This window comes from Camelus dromedarius, chromosome 31 (genome assembly GCF_036321535.1).
Source record: "Camelus dromedarius isolate mCamDro1 chromosome 31, mCamDro1.pat, whole genome shotgun sequence".
Taxonomy (NCBI): Eukaryota; Metazoa; Chordata; class Mammalia; order Artiodactyla; family Camelidae; genus Camelus; species Camelus dromedarius.
In genome coordinates this window covers 15,410,794-15,428,391 of record NC_087466.1, presented here as the reverse complement: position 1 = coordinate 15,428,391, position 17,598 = coordinate 15,410,794, and the positions used below count along the sequence as shown (strand labels likewise).

The following is a 17,598-nucleotide window of genomic DNA, read 5'->3' as shown; positions in this document are numbered from 1 at the left end:
TGCTAATAGAGTATCCAGTGTAGCTTGTACTCTGAATGACATCGTTGTACTGCCTGCTAAAAATTCGGGAGTGTCTATTATCAGGCTGTTTTCCCGCATCATTGAAATAAATGGAGAAGTCTTTGTTCGATCTCACCATGTTTACTCTTTGAATTGGCCATCCTGGCATTGGTTTCTGATGAGCAGTTCTCTCTTCTCAAATGGAAACCCTTTATGGTTTTAACATGAATACTTCATTTATTTATTTTGGTGTTCTGCGTTATCTCAGAATTGACATTGACTTGACATTGTGTGTGTGTGTGTGTTTGTGTGTTGGGGGCCTTCTTAAGGTCTGCTTATTTGGAGGTTTCTATCATTTGAGCCCCCCCCTCCCCTCATTTCTTGTTTTTCATTTCTTTTTTGGGGAGGAGGACGTAATTAGGTTGGTTTGTGTATTTAATGGAGGTACTGGGGACTGAACCCAGGACCTCATGCATGCTAAGCACTACCACTGAGCTATACCCTTGCCCCTTTGTTTTCTGAGCTAGTTTGAGGAGGATGGTAGATATACTTCTCCATTAGCCTTGGTTGGCCTTTAAATGTATCTCCCTGTTAGATACCCAGCCAGTCACTGCAGTGGCTGGAGGAAGTGAGGAAGGGGAGCTGGGGGTGCGGGAGAATCAGCACGAGGGAGAGGAGGCGGGGAAGACAGGGGGACGCTGCAGTAGTGCTGGCAGAAACTCAGCTTACTAGACAAGGAGCGTGTGGGCACCACCTGCTAAAACATAAAAAAGGAATAATAAAGACACGTAGTCAGTAGCTCTTAGAGCCTTAAGAGATACATAGGTGAATATTTATATGTCTCTCAGGGATTTTTCTTAAGAGAGTAAATTATTGACAGGAGAAAATAGGCTAAAAAGAGTGAAATGCTTATGGATTAGGATTATAGGATTTTTCCCCCTCTAGTTTGAATTTAGAAGCTACCACCAGAGATGTTAAAAATACATAGTATTCCACTTTATTCCAAGAGAAATTGAGATGGCTTACTTTAGAGATAATTGCAATATTAAAAGGATAGAAATAAATAAATCGAGAAATCTGGGTGAAGGGCGTATCAGGGTCAGGAAATAAAGTCAGGGTTAGGGTAAAAACAAGTTCCTGTTAAATTGCTAGATGGGGGCAGATGTGGGGTCCTCAGCCTCCTGGTGGCCAAATCGAAAAGGAGAATAAACAGTTATCAGAGCCCCCGTCCCATGAGAAAAGAAAATCCAGAATGGTGTGCTCTGAAAAGACTCAACTTTCTGGATACTGAGCCCTGAGGAATTTCATCGTTGGGTTCCCCAAAATGAGACCCCTCATGACATGGTGGACCACATCCCTCTAATATGTGCCCTGAGATTTCCCTATGACCACTTCTGTGATGCCTCTTCATGTAAGCCAATCATGTAATGCTAAATTCCAGTTGAGGAAATCATTTCTAAATGAGGCAAATTAACCTTTCCTGGGAGGTGATGGGAAATGGGGAATAGGTTTGTTACAGAACCCATAAATTGGAGTCCTCAGCCAATCCTTCAGTTCAACCAGGAAATGATTTGGCCAAAGATTCAAAACTGTATTAACCATCTGGGACTCTACTCAGCAGCCAACTTTCTAGTCAATTCCATGAAACGCGGTGATTGCATTTACGCTCATTTTCCAGGGACAGAGTTCGGATAGAATTAAAGAGAGAGGTTGGCAGGAGTCAGAACAGATTGAAGCTGAGGGACAAAGCGTAGGAGGTGCAGGTGGCTCATGACCGAGGGTTCGGAAATGGTTTCCAGTGTCTTCACTTTGGAAGAGACATGCAGCTGACTCTGTTGATCCCTGGTCATGGAAAGAAATAGATAACGTTCAACTACAGCATTGGCAGTTTGGGGACCAAGAGCCCCCCTCCTGTCCTTCAAAATTCTGACCAACAAAGGACACACACACACAAAGAACCCATAGCCGGGGAGGGATGAAAGTACCCACTTTACCCTCGGCAAGGGGAGTACATCCACTTTGATGTAGGGCTCCAGTAGATTCACCCACGGTACCGAGGAGACTGGTGGGCCTTCTCTCATGGAAGGTGGGCCTGATGGACGAGCAGGACAAGGGAGGTCAGTTGGCCGAGTGCCCGCCAAGTTTGGACGTAGGCAGTTAAGTCAGAAGTGTCGAGCCAGGTTGTTGATTTCGAGGTGGGGTCACCCTGTCTTCCAGTGCAGCAGCCTTGTGAGTGTCCAGCTCCGATGGGTCAGATCAGTTCCTCCCTCCCTGGATGAGGAGTAAGTCAAGGGTGAGACTAGATGTGTTCATTCAGCGCTTCCCTCTCATGGGGTGAAGGAGCCTGTGTTGCAAGATCCTTAGCCCCGAAAAAGATTGGGGACAAAATGTTCTCTCTTCCCAATGGTTGGAAGCAGCTTTATTGAGGAGTGGGAGATACACAACAAATGCATGTATTTTAAATGTACAGTTTGGACATACGTATGCACCTGTGAGACCATCGACACTCAAAGTAATGAGCATCCGTGACCCCCTAAAGTTTCTTCATGCCGCCTTGTATCCCTTCCCTCCCACTCCTCCCCTTGTCCCCCAGGCAATGACTGAAACTCTATATATACATGTATATATATGTATGTGTCTATATATACATATAGGTCTGTGTATGTCTATGTCTATACATATATACATACATAATTTTTTCCCCATGACAAAGAAGTTGGGTCATTGTCTTAAAGACTATCTCCATATTTGTCTCTTTGCTTCTTCATTAGGGGACGATGGTGGTGGATGGTGGTTTTGTACTTGTTTTTCCAGTCCCTGTAAACTGGAAAGTAGTTCCGAAAGCTAAATTAGGTTCTGATTCTGATTTGACTCTTCTGGCAGGAATATCTAGCAGAGGAGAGGGGCTTCTCCTGGCCTAAGATGGAACAGTATGAGCATCAAAAAGACTGCAGGGGTTTGAAACACATGAAGTATACAGAAATTCATGAGTTTTATGTATATATATAAACTATATATAAAGATAGATAAATCAATTTCTTGTGTATAGCACAGGGAACTATATTCAGTATCTTGTAATAACCTTTAATGAAAAAGAATATGAAAACAAATATATATATTTATAATATATATATATATACACGTATATATAAATGTATATATATATACACACACACACACACATACATACACACACGACTGGGACATTAGACTTCGCACCAGAAATGGACGCATTGTAACTAACTATACTTCAAATTCAAAAAAATTCAAAAAAATTCACGAGTTCATAATGATAACTGAAAAAGAAATCTCATTGGTCACTTCTGGCAGTTGCTAAGGTCCCCACCCAGCCCCAGATCATTACTCTGAATGTTGGTAAATAGAGGGAAATAACCATTTATCCTGTCTTTATATTCCAGGGTAACCAAATTGTTGATGTGCTAAATAAACGTAGAAGGAATGATGCAATTGGAAAACCACCATTTTTCAGCCCTTAAGGAAATGATGGCTCTAGGCAGTGGTCATCAGTGGTTGCTGAGACCATGAAGTGAAAGATGAGAGGGAACTTCATGAGGGAGGGACCCGGCTAATGCCACTGGAACCCATGGATCATTCTTAACATCATACGAAGAGAGAGAAGCATGGTGTGCCCTCTCATGTCAGGCACTACTAAGTAGACAGCACATCCTGGGCAGTATTCTCGCCAAGAGAATTGGATATGAGTGTACGGGAGGACCTAGATTTAACTGCCAGTTGACAGGAAACGTAGGAGGATAGAGAAACGTGTTCATTGATGTCACAAGGCTACAATCACCCAAGCCCAGAATGTGGGAAATTCTACAGGGACATGTGATCAATCCCATTTCTTAAACCAGCAAATGCCATTTAAAAAAAAAAAAGTCAGTGTTTATAGAATAAGAGACACACCAACCAAATCGTGTGAACCTTGGTTGAATCCTGATTCAAACAAATCAATTATAGAGACATTTTGGGGACAACTGGGAGAATCGGACACAAACGTGATACTAGATAATGTTAAGGAGTTACTCTTAATTTTGTTGGGTGTGATGAAGGTATGGTGGTCACGGTTTTTAAAAAGTCCTTATCTGTTAGAGGAGTGGTTCTTAACTGGATGCAGTTTTGCCCCTCTGCAGGACGTTTAGCAATACCTGGAGGCATTTTTGGTGTTATTGGCATCTAGTGGGTAGCGGTCAGGGACACTGCTCAACACCGTGCAATACACACGTCCGTCCCCTACGACAAAGCATTCTCCAGTCCCAGTGTCGGTGGTGCCACAGGTGGGAGACCCTGGGTTAGGGATACCTCCTGCAGTCGTTACTGGTAAAATCATATAAAATCATATGCTGTTTGGGGTTTGTTTTTAGTAATCAGCGATAAATGCAGATAAAATAGGGATGGAGGTGAGATGAAATGAGGTTCGAAGTCTCGCAAGTGGTTCAAGATGGGAGATGACGTGTGGGAGCTCATTTTTCTCCCATACCATTTTTGTGCATGTTGAAAGTTTTCCTTTTTTTTTCCTTAATTGAAATATAGTGAGTTTACAATGTTGTGCCAACTTCTGGTGTTCAGCATAATGCTTCAGTCATACATATACATGTATATATCCCTTTTCATATTCTTTTGTTACAGGTTAGTACAAGATATTGAATATAGCTCCCTGTGCTATACAGTAAAAACCTGTTGTTTGTCTATTTTATATATAGTAGTTAATATCTGCAAATCTTCAACTCCCAACTTATCCCTTCCCTTCTCTCCCCCACTCCGCCGTAACTGTAAGTTTGTTTTCTATGGCTGTGAGTCTGTTTCTGTTTTGTAAATAAGTTCATTTGTGTCTTTTTTTTAGATTCCACATATGAGTGATATCATATGGTATTTTTCTTTCTCTTTCTGGCTTACTTCACTTAGAATGACGATCTCCAAGTCCATTCATGTTGCTGCAAATGGCATTATTTTATTCTTTCTTTATGACTGAGAAGTATTCCATTGTATAAATATACCACAACTTCTTTATCCAGTCATCTATCGATGGACATTTAGGTTTTGTTTATATGAAAGCTTTCATAATAAAAATTTAAAAATAAATTTTAAAAATGTTGGAGAAAAGGATACTACAGAGGTCTTGAGGGCAGCAAAGAATGAATCTAGTCTGATGTGCCCTTGGGTGGAGGTAATTCAAGGAGGGAGGTGCTGAAGGGAAAGTTGTTGGGATCTTAGTGCGGGTGGATCCCAGGAAATAAAAGCCTAGGAACCATTGTTCAAGTATATTCTGGGGTCTTCATCTGAGCCCCACACTGGACGTATCCAAGCCCAGCTTTGCGAGAAATACAGCCATGATTAGTTGCACTTAGAAAAGATTCTCTTTTGAATGTTTCCATCCTATGTAGGTGTTTCACAGGTCACTGTGTACTAAAACCAAGAGAGAGGGATTAAAAAACAAAGTAACACTAAAATGTTAGAAGGCTGTTTGAAGTGCGATCCAGAATTGAGACTGAGCTTCCCTCAAAGTTAATTCTGTGGGAAAACATAAGTTGTTTACCAAAAATTTGATATTAATCAGCCTGTAGGAACATGGCTTTGAGGATGGTGAGATTCAGGTAGAGAACACAGCTCCTTCGAGATTTCCTGTCTGCCACCAGAGGGGCTGTCCACTTAGCTGTTGGCAGCCAATCCCTAGCATCCTTGAGATTGATTGATTAGCGCATACTTGAGTAATGCTAACTTCCTTTTTCTTTTACTTTGAAGACACTATTGTAAAAATTGACCACCAGCCAAATCAACATTACCTTAAAGTCTTTTTATGACTCTTTTGGGAGGCAAAGACATGGGATAATTTTTTATTTACTCAGGTCTATTGGAAACTGGATCTGATTTATCTTCTTTTTGCATTGTGTATACAACGTGTTGTTTGGACAAGTGATATCTGGCCACTTCCTACCCGGAGTGGGGACAGTAGGGGACTTGCCTGGGGCCCTAGGGGATATACTCTGTTCTCATGGGCTAAATTACTTAGTGTTTATTTAGTAGCTAGCTCTGTTTGCCCATCCGCTAATTTATTCTGTGGTTCATTCCCATGAAGTCTCTGATATTGGGTATCTTGCTCTTTTTTTCTGTTGCCATCTTTTTCATCTCGGAGTTGCTCCCATTGTAAGAGTCAGTTATTGATATTCCTAAAATCTCTGCTCTCCGATCACTTGTCACCCTTTTGCCACATCTCCTGTGAATCCACATCCTCTCTGTTTCTGTTATCACTTCCCTAGTGTAGAATTTGTCATGTTAACTATTGTAGGCTTGTCCTTCAGCGGTTCCCAGCATCGACCTCTTCCCATCATCACTGCTGAGACGATTGTATCAGCCTCTGGCACAGGCACCAGCCCAGTGCTCTAAAACTCCCTCTAATAATCCCTTCTGTCAGTCCAGTCCAGGATCCCCCTCTGTTACTGAGTCCAGACTCGTTCTGCTTGCCACACGACAGGCCAGTAAGTTGAGAGATGAGGTGTTGCGGCAAGGAATAGCGACTTTATTTGGAAAGTCAGCAGACCAAGAAGATGGCAGACTGATATCTTGGAGAACCATCTTCCCCAGGTCAGAATTCAGGCTCCTTTTATACTAAAAAGGGGAGGGGTTATGCTTGGTTGTTGCAAATTTCTCGGTATAGGAATTCTTTGTTCTTGGAATCGTTTGTTCTTGCAGCTGTCCACCTGGGTGAGATCATGATGTCCCTGTAAACATCCAACAAAACAAATGTTATTTTCTATTCTTCAACTTGTTATCTTTATAGGAATGGGTAAGTATTAATATCTTTAAAGGTCAGACCCTTGAGAATCGCTATTCTGTATGTTTCAGGCTATAGGCAACATTTTTTTGCAGAAGGTGCAGAACCAGCAAGACTAAGCCTTGGAAGCAGAGCACAGGGTTAAAGTCAAAGGAGCAGAGCTAATGTGGAGTCAGATTTGTTTTTTTATGTTACACCTTCAAGGCCCAGCCGAGATTTCACTTTACTTCCCAGCCTCATTACCCGCAGCTTTCATGGGCTCCTGTTCCGTGGCTTTTCTAAAATAGCACTTATCCCCACTCCAGTCCATGAAGATACCTTTTAACTAACTCTTGAGATTCAATCACCTCCATGATACTTTCCTGCGGGAACGCACAAAACTCACTGTATCCCCATCGGCAAAACACAATGGCCATCACTCTGTTTATGTACTCTCCACTTGTCCCACCCACATCTTGACCTCCAAAGGACACAGATAGCCTCCTCTTCACTTGCTTTGCAGTTCTGGGTTCATAATGTGGATAGGCACAGTCACGTCGGTGCCGCAGATTTTGAGGAACTGGAAGACAGCTAATTTGGGGGTAGTCTTCCTTTTAGATTTGAACATCTAATAAATCAGTTGAGTACTTTTTTTTTTTTTTTTAAAGGTGTGGGACATCATGGTAGATAGAATGAAGTTGAAAGTGTTTTTGACTTAATACCATTGACTGCCCACTGTGTTCCAGGCACGGTCTTGATTCGTGATATCATTACACGGTATTTATTTATGTGCCTTTGTCCTTTCTGACTCTATGTTGTCTGTTACTCATCTTCTGCCTCTGCCGTGCACAACTCAGCACCGGTGTCAGTAACCCACAGTGATGATTGAAAGTCATAGGAGTTTTATGACCTAGATCTAGGTTCAGGTTTTTGTTTTCAGTGCGCCAATTCTTCATGATTAGTTGGGTACTCTGAGTTTCCTACAGTGGCACATGGCATGAGATAGCCCATGAGGTCTGAGAATCTAGTTCCCACCTCCAAGGTTCTAGTTACTCATTCATTCCTTTAAGGTAGTCTATATTAAACCTTAAGCTAGGATGGATACTGTTCTAGGTGTTAGGTGTATAATAGTAAACACAGCATAGTCTTTCCCCCCATGGAGCCTGCGTTCCAGTGGGGAAAGCAGATGATAAACACTCGACCAACATCCGAAAATCTTTCGTGTTTTTAATAATAATGTTCGTCTGGTATGCCGACAAGTTGAAGGTTTGAATGGGATACATGGAGCTCGGTGGAGCATATTAGAGACAAGTAGGGCCAAGAGGACGACTCCATTTGCTTCTTCTTTCCTTGCTTTTTTTTTTTGGTGTGTGGATATTTTTGAAGGCCATACTCCCTGCCCCCCTCCAAAGCTTTTAATGAATGTCAGGATTTTTAAAAATTGAGAATTTATAGGAGAGAGACTAACTACAGCTCTTAAAATAGCTCTTTCTTTCTGAAAGTCTTGTTCTGCCATCTATCTTAGAACTGGGGGAAAAAAAATCCCTCCAGAACTTAGTTGTGTAGCCCCTGCCACTAAGGAGAATGTGCCCCGATGTGACCTCAAGTGTAGGCTGATTTATTTAAAAAATACACAGGGAAGGGTTTTTTTTCGTATTTTTCCTACCAATGAACAGATCTTAATATATGACATCTTATTTGTCATTATTGAATGTAGTGGACACGTGGAGTGGGTGAGATGGTGATTTCATAATACTGTATCAGAAGATACTAATATAGGCACTCATTAACATATTTTTCAGACAGAACCATCACCGCTTTTAAAGCCTCTTCATTTAACTCAAATATCCATTAACTTTGTGGCCTGTAATGCTAGGTACTCTCTTTGCAAGAGCCATTTTCTAGTCATGTAATGATGTATCTGTTCAGCAGATACTTATTGTGCACCTACTGTGTGCCTGGCACCATGCTGTGTTCTTAGGTGCAGTGTGTATTGTACCCCCATAGATGCAAATCCAATGATTTCAGGGACATAATACCTTTTTTAAAGCAAAAAAAAAAATTATGCTTTAGGAGGATTAAAAAAGGGACTTTTCCCATAAGGTACAAGCAAAAGGAGAATTAACCCCCCCCCCCCCCAAATAGGTATGGTCACATACTTTTTAGTCTTTAGATTATACAGTCTTTTAAAAAGTGGCATCCAAATTTGGAGCTAGTTCTCTATTCTCCTTCTGGCGCTCTTACTGGAGGTGTATTGAACCTTCTCCTTCTTTGTCTCTGTGTATTGCATTCTCTGTGAGCACTCCTTCAGCTGTAGCATGCTCACAGATCACCTGGGGATCTTGTTAGAATGCAGGTGCTGGTTCAGCTGGCATAGCGTAGGGCCTGAGATTCTGCATTTCTCAGCAACTCCCTGGTGATGCTGATGCTGCCAGCCTACAGGTCAGACCATGGGTCTATGTGATTTCCTCAGCTCTAACTGCTAGTTCACTAAGTTCCTCTTCAGCTGTGTCTCATCTACATAAAGCATCCACTGAGTTTCAGACTTTAAATTCAGCAATCCTACTCTTCATTTTTTAACGTTCTATTTGGTTCCTTTCAGATGTGCTTTGTTTTTTCTATAGAGTACCTTGTTCTTTTATTAGAATTTCTTACTCATTTACCTTGATAATAAATTACAATTTATTTTATGGTCCATTTTAGATTGTTCTCTTATCTGCAGTTTTTGGGGAGCTGATTCTCCTACTTCTTGTATCTGCTGATGCTCCTTCATGGTAGCTTGGGTGGTTTCTTTTCCCTTATTGTGTGTAGTTGTTTGTTTTTACTTTTTTTTTTTAATTGTGAACTCATTTCTAATTGTGTGTGTGTGTTTGTGTTAGAGAGAGAGAGAGAAATAGAGAGAGAGATTGAGAGATCAAGAGAGAGTCCTGTGTGCCTTGGGTTGTGAATGTGGCCCTAAGTTTTTCTCTACTTGTGTCTGCCAGTTTCCTAAGGGATCCTGGACCGATACTGATGCTAATTTCTTGGTGTATCGTTCCCATACCATGCAGAATACTGTAAATGCAGACATCCTGCCTGGGGCTGCAGTTTTAATAGCTGCCCTGTTTCTTTCCTCCTAAAAGGCCCTGGACAAGGCTGAGCATCCATCACTTTCTGGCGGGTTGAGAATTTCCAGTTCCCCCACTTCTCTTTGGCTTGAAGCTGTGACTCTTTCCCCTGCCCAAACGTGGCCCTCAGAAGCCCTTTACAGAGTTTCCTGTTGTTCCCAACTGACTACCTGTCTAGAGGGTTACTGTCCCTAGCTTTTCGTCTGTCCTGTGAATACCTCACCTGTCACCAGCTGGGGTATTTCATTTTGACTTCTGTCCCCTTTTATTGAAGGTTACCCGGCCCTTTTTCTCATCCTGATCACATGGGCTAGCCTTGAACGTGACAGTTTTAAAGAAGGATCTTTATAGTACGGAATTTCTCAGTTGTAATTATTTCACGGAGGGTGGCTCCTGCCCCTGTGTTAATCATGTTTCTCACACAGAAATGGAATTCTGTTTCAGTCTCCCAAAGATAAATTAGTTTATAGTGGAAAAAAAATTTAAACTTCTGCTAGGAATGAAATGCTATGATTGACAAACATCCACATGAGTGCGTCTGTGCAGGAAAGAGGAAGTAACACAGATTCTGCTGTATCTCACTGCAGGGTCTGTCATAAACATCCATCTCGCGTGAGCAATAACAATAGCAGGTAATCTTGATGGAGTGTTCACTGTATGCTAAGAACTGTGCTAATAAGCACTTTATATAGGTTTGGTTTTTTTTTCATTTAAACCTCCCAGTAGCCCTTTGAGGAAGTTATCTCTGTGTTGAAACTGAGGCTCAGAAGTTAAGGGACTTCCCCAAGGTCACAGTGCTGGTAAGTGGTGGAGCTGGGGTTTGACCTAGTCAAAGTATGTGCCATTAACCGTGATACTTCCATATTGATGCCACCTGCATCTCTCTCTCCACACATTTCCTCAGTCATTCTCTGAGTTTCCTTTATTTTGAGGTGGAAAACTTCTCTTTTTTATCCTTAATGAGATGTAATTTCCATTAAAAAGTGGGTTTTTTTTTTTGCTTAATAAAAAAGGTATTGTGTAATTGAAATCTGATTGGATTGAAGCCTGTGTTGATGGAAGTACACATGGCAAGTGGGCTGAAGCATTCAGTGTAATTTTTCTTCCCATCAACTAGTTTTTAAAGAGTTAAGCAAGTAGATTCTGAGACTAACAGGGAAGATCGATATTCCTTGAGAGCTTAGAGGTGTTAAATAATTTTCTGGTGGTGCACATTTTCCATTTTTCATCTCCTGCCACATCTCAGTGCACCTGAAGCTCTGAGAATGTTCTTTTTGCATTTCCCGGCAGCTGCCAGACCTGCTCATTCTGGCTCCATCCCCGCTCCACATCCCTTTGCTGCTCCATCTACTCCCTGACGCCGCTGTCGCTGTCGCTGCTTCCCCATGTTGTTGTTGTCGTCAGGGAACTTTGAAAACAGCCAGATTCTTGGAGTCTGTCAGCGGAAAACAGACTGCTGCTCCTATCTGGTATACCAAGCTCTGTCCAGAAAACAAGGGGTTAAAACCAGTGCCTGGGCCGGGAAGGGCCACGGCAACTGTTCTAGGGGGCGCTCGTGCGGGCTCTGGCCGTGACTCATGCTGCTCTGTCACTCAGATCAGCATTGGCCCCTGCCACGCAGGCGGCCAGGTGGGGTTCCGGCCAGAGCACGCACAGAGTGGGGAGCATGAAGCCTGCACTGCGGGGGATGTGATGCCCAGCTCGCCAGCCACAGACGCCTCTGCCCGCAGCCATGGCAACGCTTCTGGCCGGCGACACCCCCGGGAGCCCACCACAGTGGGCAGCCTCCTGGTGACTGATGGACAAGTGTCCACCTCCCTCACTGAGAGAGCTTAGTAGGTCCACAGGAAGTGGAGAAGATGTAAGACACCCCTAGCTGGGAGTCATGCCTTAACGAGGTAGGACGCAGCCGTCCGTCCACACCGTCAGCGCTCAGGGGTGCTGTACATCGTCGGGAAGAACTTTATTTGGCTGGTTGTTCCATTATGCTGATTAAACTGCAGTGGATTCAGGGGGCATGATGGATCTGGGGAGGAGGAATAATGAGCTTAAAAAAAAAGTGGTTCCTAAGAGCTCTGAGTATACTCATCTGGATATGATTGGGCTAGACTGCAGTGCTGTCCTAACATGAGTTACATGCCTTCTAAATCCTCTCTCCAGCTCCTGCCTTTCACTCCGGTTAATCCATTAAATGTAGAAATTCCATCTTATCCCACTGATGAGCCCTAAACATTAATAATTGGGACCTGCCTGGAAGAGGAAGGGGATAGGTTTAGGTTAGCCGGCACGCCGGTGCCAGCCAGCTGATGCTCCGTAGCAGCATTCTGGAAACATCAGGGAGGAGCGGCTGGCTCAGATGAGTTCCCCAAGTGCTGTCGTCCACCAGGTGACCTGTTCGAGTTTACCCTTCGGTTTCCCCCCTGGCGGGGAAGGTAGCCTGTCTGCGGGTTGGTGGCCATGTTGGCAGGGAAGGGGTTAATCTCTTGTTGCTGTAAGAGCGAGCTAGCGAGGCTGGGTCTGCCTGTGTGTGAGCCAGATTGAAGGCAGGCGCTGCAGTGCCCCCGGGAACGCTGAAGGAGTGAGGCGGTTTTCTTCTCCGCAACAGTGTTGAATCCGTCTGAATTTCTCTCTCCCCCCCACCCCACCCCTCCTTCTTGTTTTTCTTTAACCAGCTCCTCCCCCCTTCGTTCCCACCCTCAAGTCTGACGATGACACCTCCAATTTCGATGAACCAGAGAAGAATTCATGGGTTTCATCCTCTCCGTGCCAGCTGAACCCCTCAGGTTTCTCGGGCGAAGAACTGCCGTTTGTGGGGTTTTCGTACAGCAGGGCTTTGGGAATTCTTGGTAGATCTGAGTAAGTGAAATTTTGACTTTTCTAAGGGACCTGCATTGATGCGAGGCAGACAGAGCCCAAAGGTGGTGGTGGTGGTGGTGGTGGTGGTGGTGGTGGTGGTGGTGGTGATGGTGGTGGTGTTAGGGTTGGGGGAGTGTAGTAGAGAGAAGGTGCTAATCTGATCAGCCTGCATTTGGAAAGCAGTGTACCTGTTTGGGCTTTGGTGGGGTAGACTGTTAATATTCTCAGCTTGCTGTGTGTGAGGTACTTCTTCCTGCCCGTAGCATCATAATTGTCAATTGGGTACTTAGGGTTAGTTTCCCGTCTTTGGTCTTCTCTAGAGGGGAGGAAAGAGAGGAGATACCTTGCAGTGCAGATCCTTGGTGAAAGGAGAGATGTGCAGGGTTAAGATGAGCTGTCTTATCTATTTATCCATCTATGTATCCATCTCTCTCTCAGGTGGGTGGAGGGAGGTTGCTATCTTGGCAGTACTGAAAGAATCCTAAAATCCATTTCTCATAAGCTAAGGGTTTCCTGATGTGGTTAGTTGAGCTGCAAGTGGCTGTACCAGGGCTCTAATGGAGAGATGGTACCCGGCTCTGCTCGAAGTCTGCTGCAAGATCAGGGATCTAACAGCTGAGCCCCTGTGAGCTGGCACAGCACTAGCGGCCAGAGAGAGCCCCGTTACTGTGAGCCACCGGGAGGAAGTGTGATGTAGCCGAGTCACTGATTCACAGAAGCTGGGCTTCGCGGCAGGTGGTGGGGGAGCAAACAAACCGGGAGGCTAGAAAATGGAAGTATAAATGTTACTGTAAACCTCTTGACATGATTGGTCTTTCTCCATTCTTGAAAAAGCTAATGAAAAACGCTTCAGTACGGCACTTGGGACTGGGGGGTGCAGGTTCCTGGCTTCCAGCCTCCTGGAATTCCTCTAAAATGCAGCAGCCTCTGTGGATGTGAGAGCTCAGTGTCTGGCTTCGTTGTCCTGATCGGATGACATTCAGTGCTCAGGGGTGCAAGTTCCCCGGGAAGGTCTTGGGCCAGCTGTTTTATTCCCCCATTGCCCCAGCTCCGTCACTTGGAGGCTCTTGGGGTAATGTTGGCCGATTAGTCGCTGCCCACTTACTGCATAAGCAGAATTTGATTTTCTCCTTGGCAGCATTTATTCCCGATTTGTTGTGCTTGTAGCTCAGATACCGATTTGAAGGGATGGCATGGGGCTTCTTGGATGCTCTCTTCCCATGGGTGCTATTGTGACATGTTCCTGAAAAGATTTCAGACTGTTTTGGGGCAACTGGGCACTTGATGAGAGAGGGCTGTGGACTGTGATAGAATTTGAGAGAGCTTTTTTTGCACTGAAAGATACTGAGCTGACCCTTCTTTCCTCCCTCCCTGAGAGCTGGGATTAAAATCTGGGGTTGGGTTTTGGTGGTGGTGGCTGTACCTTTCAGGCTAATTTGCTCTGCAGCCTCAAAGCAATCTGGATGATAGGAGGAGAGGCAGAAAGCTAACTAGCTGTTGAATGTGCCGTCGGATGGATTGGAAATGGCCTGGCAGGGCCGGGAGCTTTTGCACTGGCATCGAAGGGCTGGGCAGAATTGGAGGCCTGAGGTTAAAAGGATGCTTGGTTAGTGGGCAGCTTAACCTTGACACACACAGCACCCTGAAGGTCACCAGTCAGACTGGACAGAGATGTGTGGAGAGTTCTAGTTCTGGTTAGTAGTGGGCTAGCTGGGTCAGAATGGAAGCTTGCCTGGGGTGCTAATCAGTGATCTGAGAAACCAGAAGGACTTCAGGGCAAAGGCAGAAAGATGTGGGTCTCAGGCATTGCAATTAATCCAAAGCAGTGTGTGATTAATTGCTTATTTTTCAGGAAGACTGTAATTGCATCTCTTTGCTTCTCCCAGAAAGCTCAGTTAAGGGAGCTCTCTGACAGGGGCATCTCAGGATTAGGGCCTAGGCACTCGATAAATATTTGTTGATTTAATTTACTCATGATCCTTTCCCCCAGATTGTGTTTGTATTACTCGCTGTGTTTGAAGACAGGCTATTTCACCTTGGGTAGTTCACAATATATCTCTAGAGTATAAAATGAGCTTCTGTTCATGCTTATGACTAAGATTCTCATCAAAAAAAAAAAGTCCATGCAAACAAAACTGTGTATTTCTTATCTGGAAGATGGAATCAAAGTATTCCTGTTTTTGGTTGGTGGGGGGACGTTAATGCCCTTTCCCTGGCAATTTGGGGTTGGAATCAGAAAGATTGCCTTTCATCTTGTATTTGTTAATGTGATCTTGCTGTCAGATTTGTTTACTCTGCCACGGGCAGCCCTACGGGTGAAACCTACAGCATCATTTTAGAAATTCACTCCACCTGTTGGATGTAGGTGACCCTGGATGTACTGGATCATCATTATTTAGAAATTCAATTAAAAAGATGCAGCGATAAAATTACCTAGAAGCCCCATGCAGTTTTGTTAACATACAGTTACAAAATCCGTTTGGAGGTGGGGAGGGAGGCGTTTGCTGGGGATACCACCATCGCCACCAGGGACCTGGTGTTTCTTCCTGAATTTCTCCTCCTCCCCTCTCTGTTTCAGCACCACAGGTTTTTATTTACACGCGTTGATTACCTGTGCTGTTACTCACTCTTCACGCCACTGGGGAAACTGCAGATGCGCTGGGGAGAACTGACCCCAGATCTGTTACCAGTGAATCGAATGAAATGTTCAGAGGTGGAGCTGAATGAATGAGGAATTTTCACGGAGACTCTGGCAGTGAGAATGATTTTAATTGTTGAGATCGCTCATCACTTTCTAGGATCCATTTTTGGGACCCCAGACTATTTTTAAGCCAGCCACTGACTGCATCATTATTTTAGGTTTAACAAGACTCTTGATCTCAGCATTCTGTGTCTGAGGGGTAGTGGGAATTCCTTGCAGCTTGAGCTGGAGGGAGCAGGAGAGATTCTCCAGAACTAGTTCTGGTTGTCTTTGGGGTGGGATTATGGCAGAGTCAGTGCTGCAGAGTGTGTGTCTGGTGCCTCTTTCTTTTTAACCAACAATAACCCAAATCATATCTCCAAGCTCTGAATGCCTAGGTGTTCATCTGAGCCTCTGTTTGCTCGAGTTTTACAATAGTTGAGGGTAGTAACAGAAATCAGTGTGTTAAAGGTTTAAAAACATAATGGATTCCAGCCCTCCTCCCTCCTCTGTCAGCATGGGGTACATTTTGTTAGGTCCCTCTCCTTCCTAGAAGCCGAGCATTTCTGCAGACATTCAATATAAACTCTAGGAGGAAAAAGCCAGTTGGTTTTATGTTTTGTGTTAGTTTTTACACATGCTGGTTTGATGCTTTTGGAGAAGTTGGAAATCTTAAAGGACCAATGGGATCTCAATAAGACTGGAATCTGTGGGATGGCAGTGTCTGAATAGGCTATTTTTAGGATGGGGGCTCTTCTCTTTGACTCAGGGCTTTTTCCTTTCCTTTTGGGTGGATCTGAAAAATTTATTTTTGGAGCCAGCCATCCAAACACTGCAGAAGAATGAAAAATGGCTGCCACCAGTGCTGTTCCAGATTTTCAGAGAACCAGTTTCTGGTGTTTCTTTCTTGCCCTACTGGAGTCTCTTTGCATGTCTGTGTCCTCGACTGTAAAGGGAGGTAATCCTGATCCCTGCCTCTTGGGGCTGCTGGGAGCGTTATATGAAATAGGTAAAGCACTTGGTCTAGTACCTGGCACATGGAACAGTTGTATCGAATGCCCCCTATTATTATTACTAATGCACTAGTCTCTCTGTGTATGGTGTCCTTCTGTATATGTGAAGAAGATCTGGAAAGAACTTCGAGCAATAATTAAATAGTCCAAAGTCAGGCCAGACCAGAAACCCAGCTTCCCAGGCCCTGAGGATTTTCTGTTAGAGATGCTTTGAACATTCCTGACCTCCCACAAGTTGATAGGCAGTTGCCAAGTACCTGCAGGTTAACAATGAAGGTTGTTGGGGTGGAGTGGACTGGAGGACAGAATGAGAAGGCCCAGTCCCAGAACAGTTTCTTTCCCATCAAGTTGAATAAATCAAAACTTATACGTGTGAAATGCTTCACAGGACACACAACGCCTTGACTGCAGAGTATCACATACACACTGGGTAGCTAGCTGCTTTAGGAGAGTCAGAGAGCCAGGCCCAAAGTCCAGCACGGGGGCCCCTTAATGGGTCCTGCCAGCTCCCAGTTCTCGCCAAAGAGCTATGCTGGTCTTCACTGGCACGTCTGTCTGCTTCTCCACATCGGCTGTCATCTCAAGGGCAGGGCTGGGTCTTGTTCTTCCTGGTTTCCCTTGAGCATAGGACATTGCAGACCCTCAGAAAATACAGGTGTTAGAACCCAGCTTATAAGCAGGCTAACGGGAGGCACAGAGAGATGAAGCAACTTGCCCAAGGTCATGCAGCTCCCCGTGGCTCAGCCAGACTTGAACCTAAGCAGAGTGGCTCCAGGGTCTCTTAGCTACAGTGCCCTGCCGCAGACAGGAGAAATCGGGAAATTCGTGTAGGGGCCCCAGGTTCACATGCTTGTCAGAAGCAGAGGCCTGTGGTGGGCAGTGCCGGGCAGTGGGGGTGGTGTGGGGACCGGTGAGAGCTGCTGGGCAGTCAAAAGGCTGGGTTTTGTTTTCAATTTCTGCTAGTTTATTGAGTAGGTAGGCTGTATAGCTCTTGGATTTTTCTAATTTTTTTCCTGTTTTCGTTTAGAGACTTCACCAGTGTGTGTGTGTGTGTACGTAAGCACGTGCAGGCACACTCTCTCCCTACAGTTCTTATTTGCATGAGGGTGAGCATGGTGAGGACAGGGCACTGCACTGACCTTGCTGTCCACTCCGAATCGATCCAGATCA

At 44.5% G+C, this 17,598-nt stretch overlaps 1 protein-coding gene across 1 annotated transcript in view; it reads left to right on the top strand.

Moving 5' to 3' along the window:
- The window catches only part of CIT (citron rho-interacting serine/threonine kinase), a 148,041-nt gene that overhangs the window by 43,505 nt on the left and 86,938 nt on the right, over positions 1-17,598 (top strand). Inside the window, exon 10 of the mRNA XM_031442804.2 lies at positions 12,552-12,735. Coding sequence (XP_031298664.1) covers positions 12,552-12,735 — 184 coding nt within the window. The remainder of the gene's footprint in view (positions 1-12,551; positions 12,736-17,598) is intronic.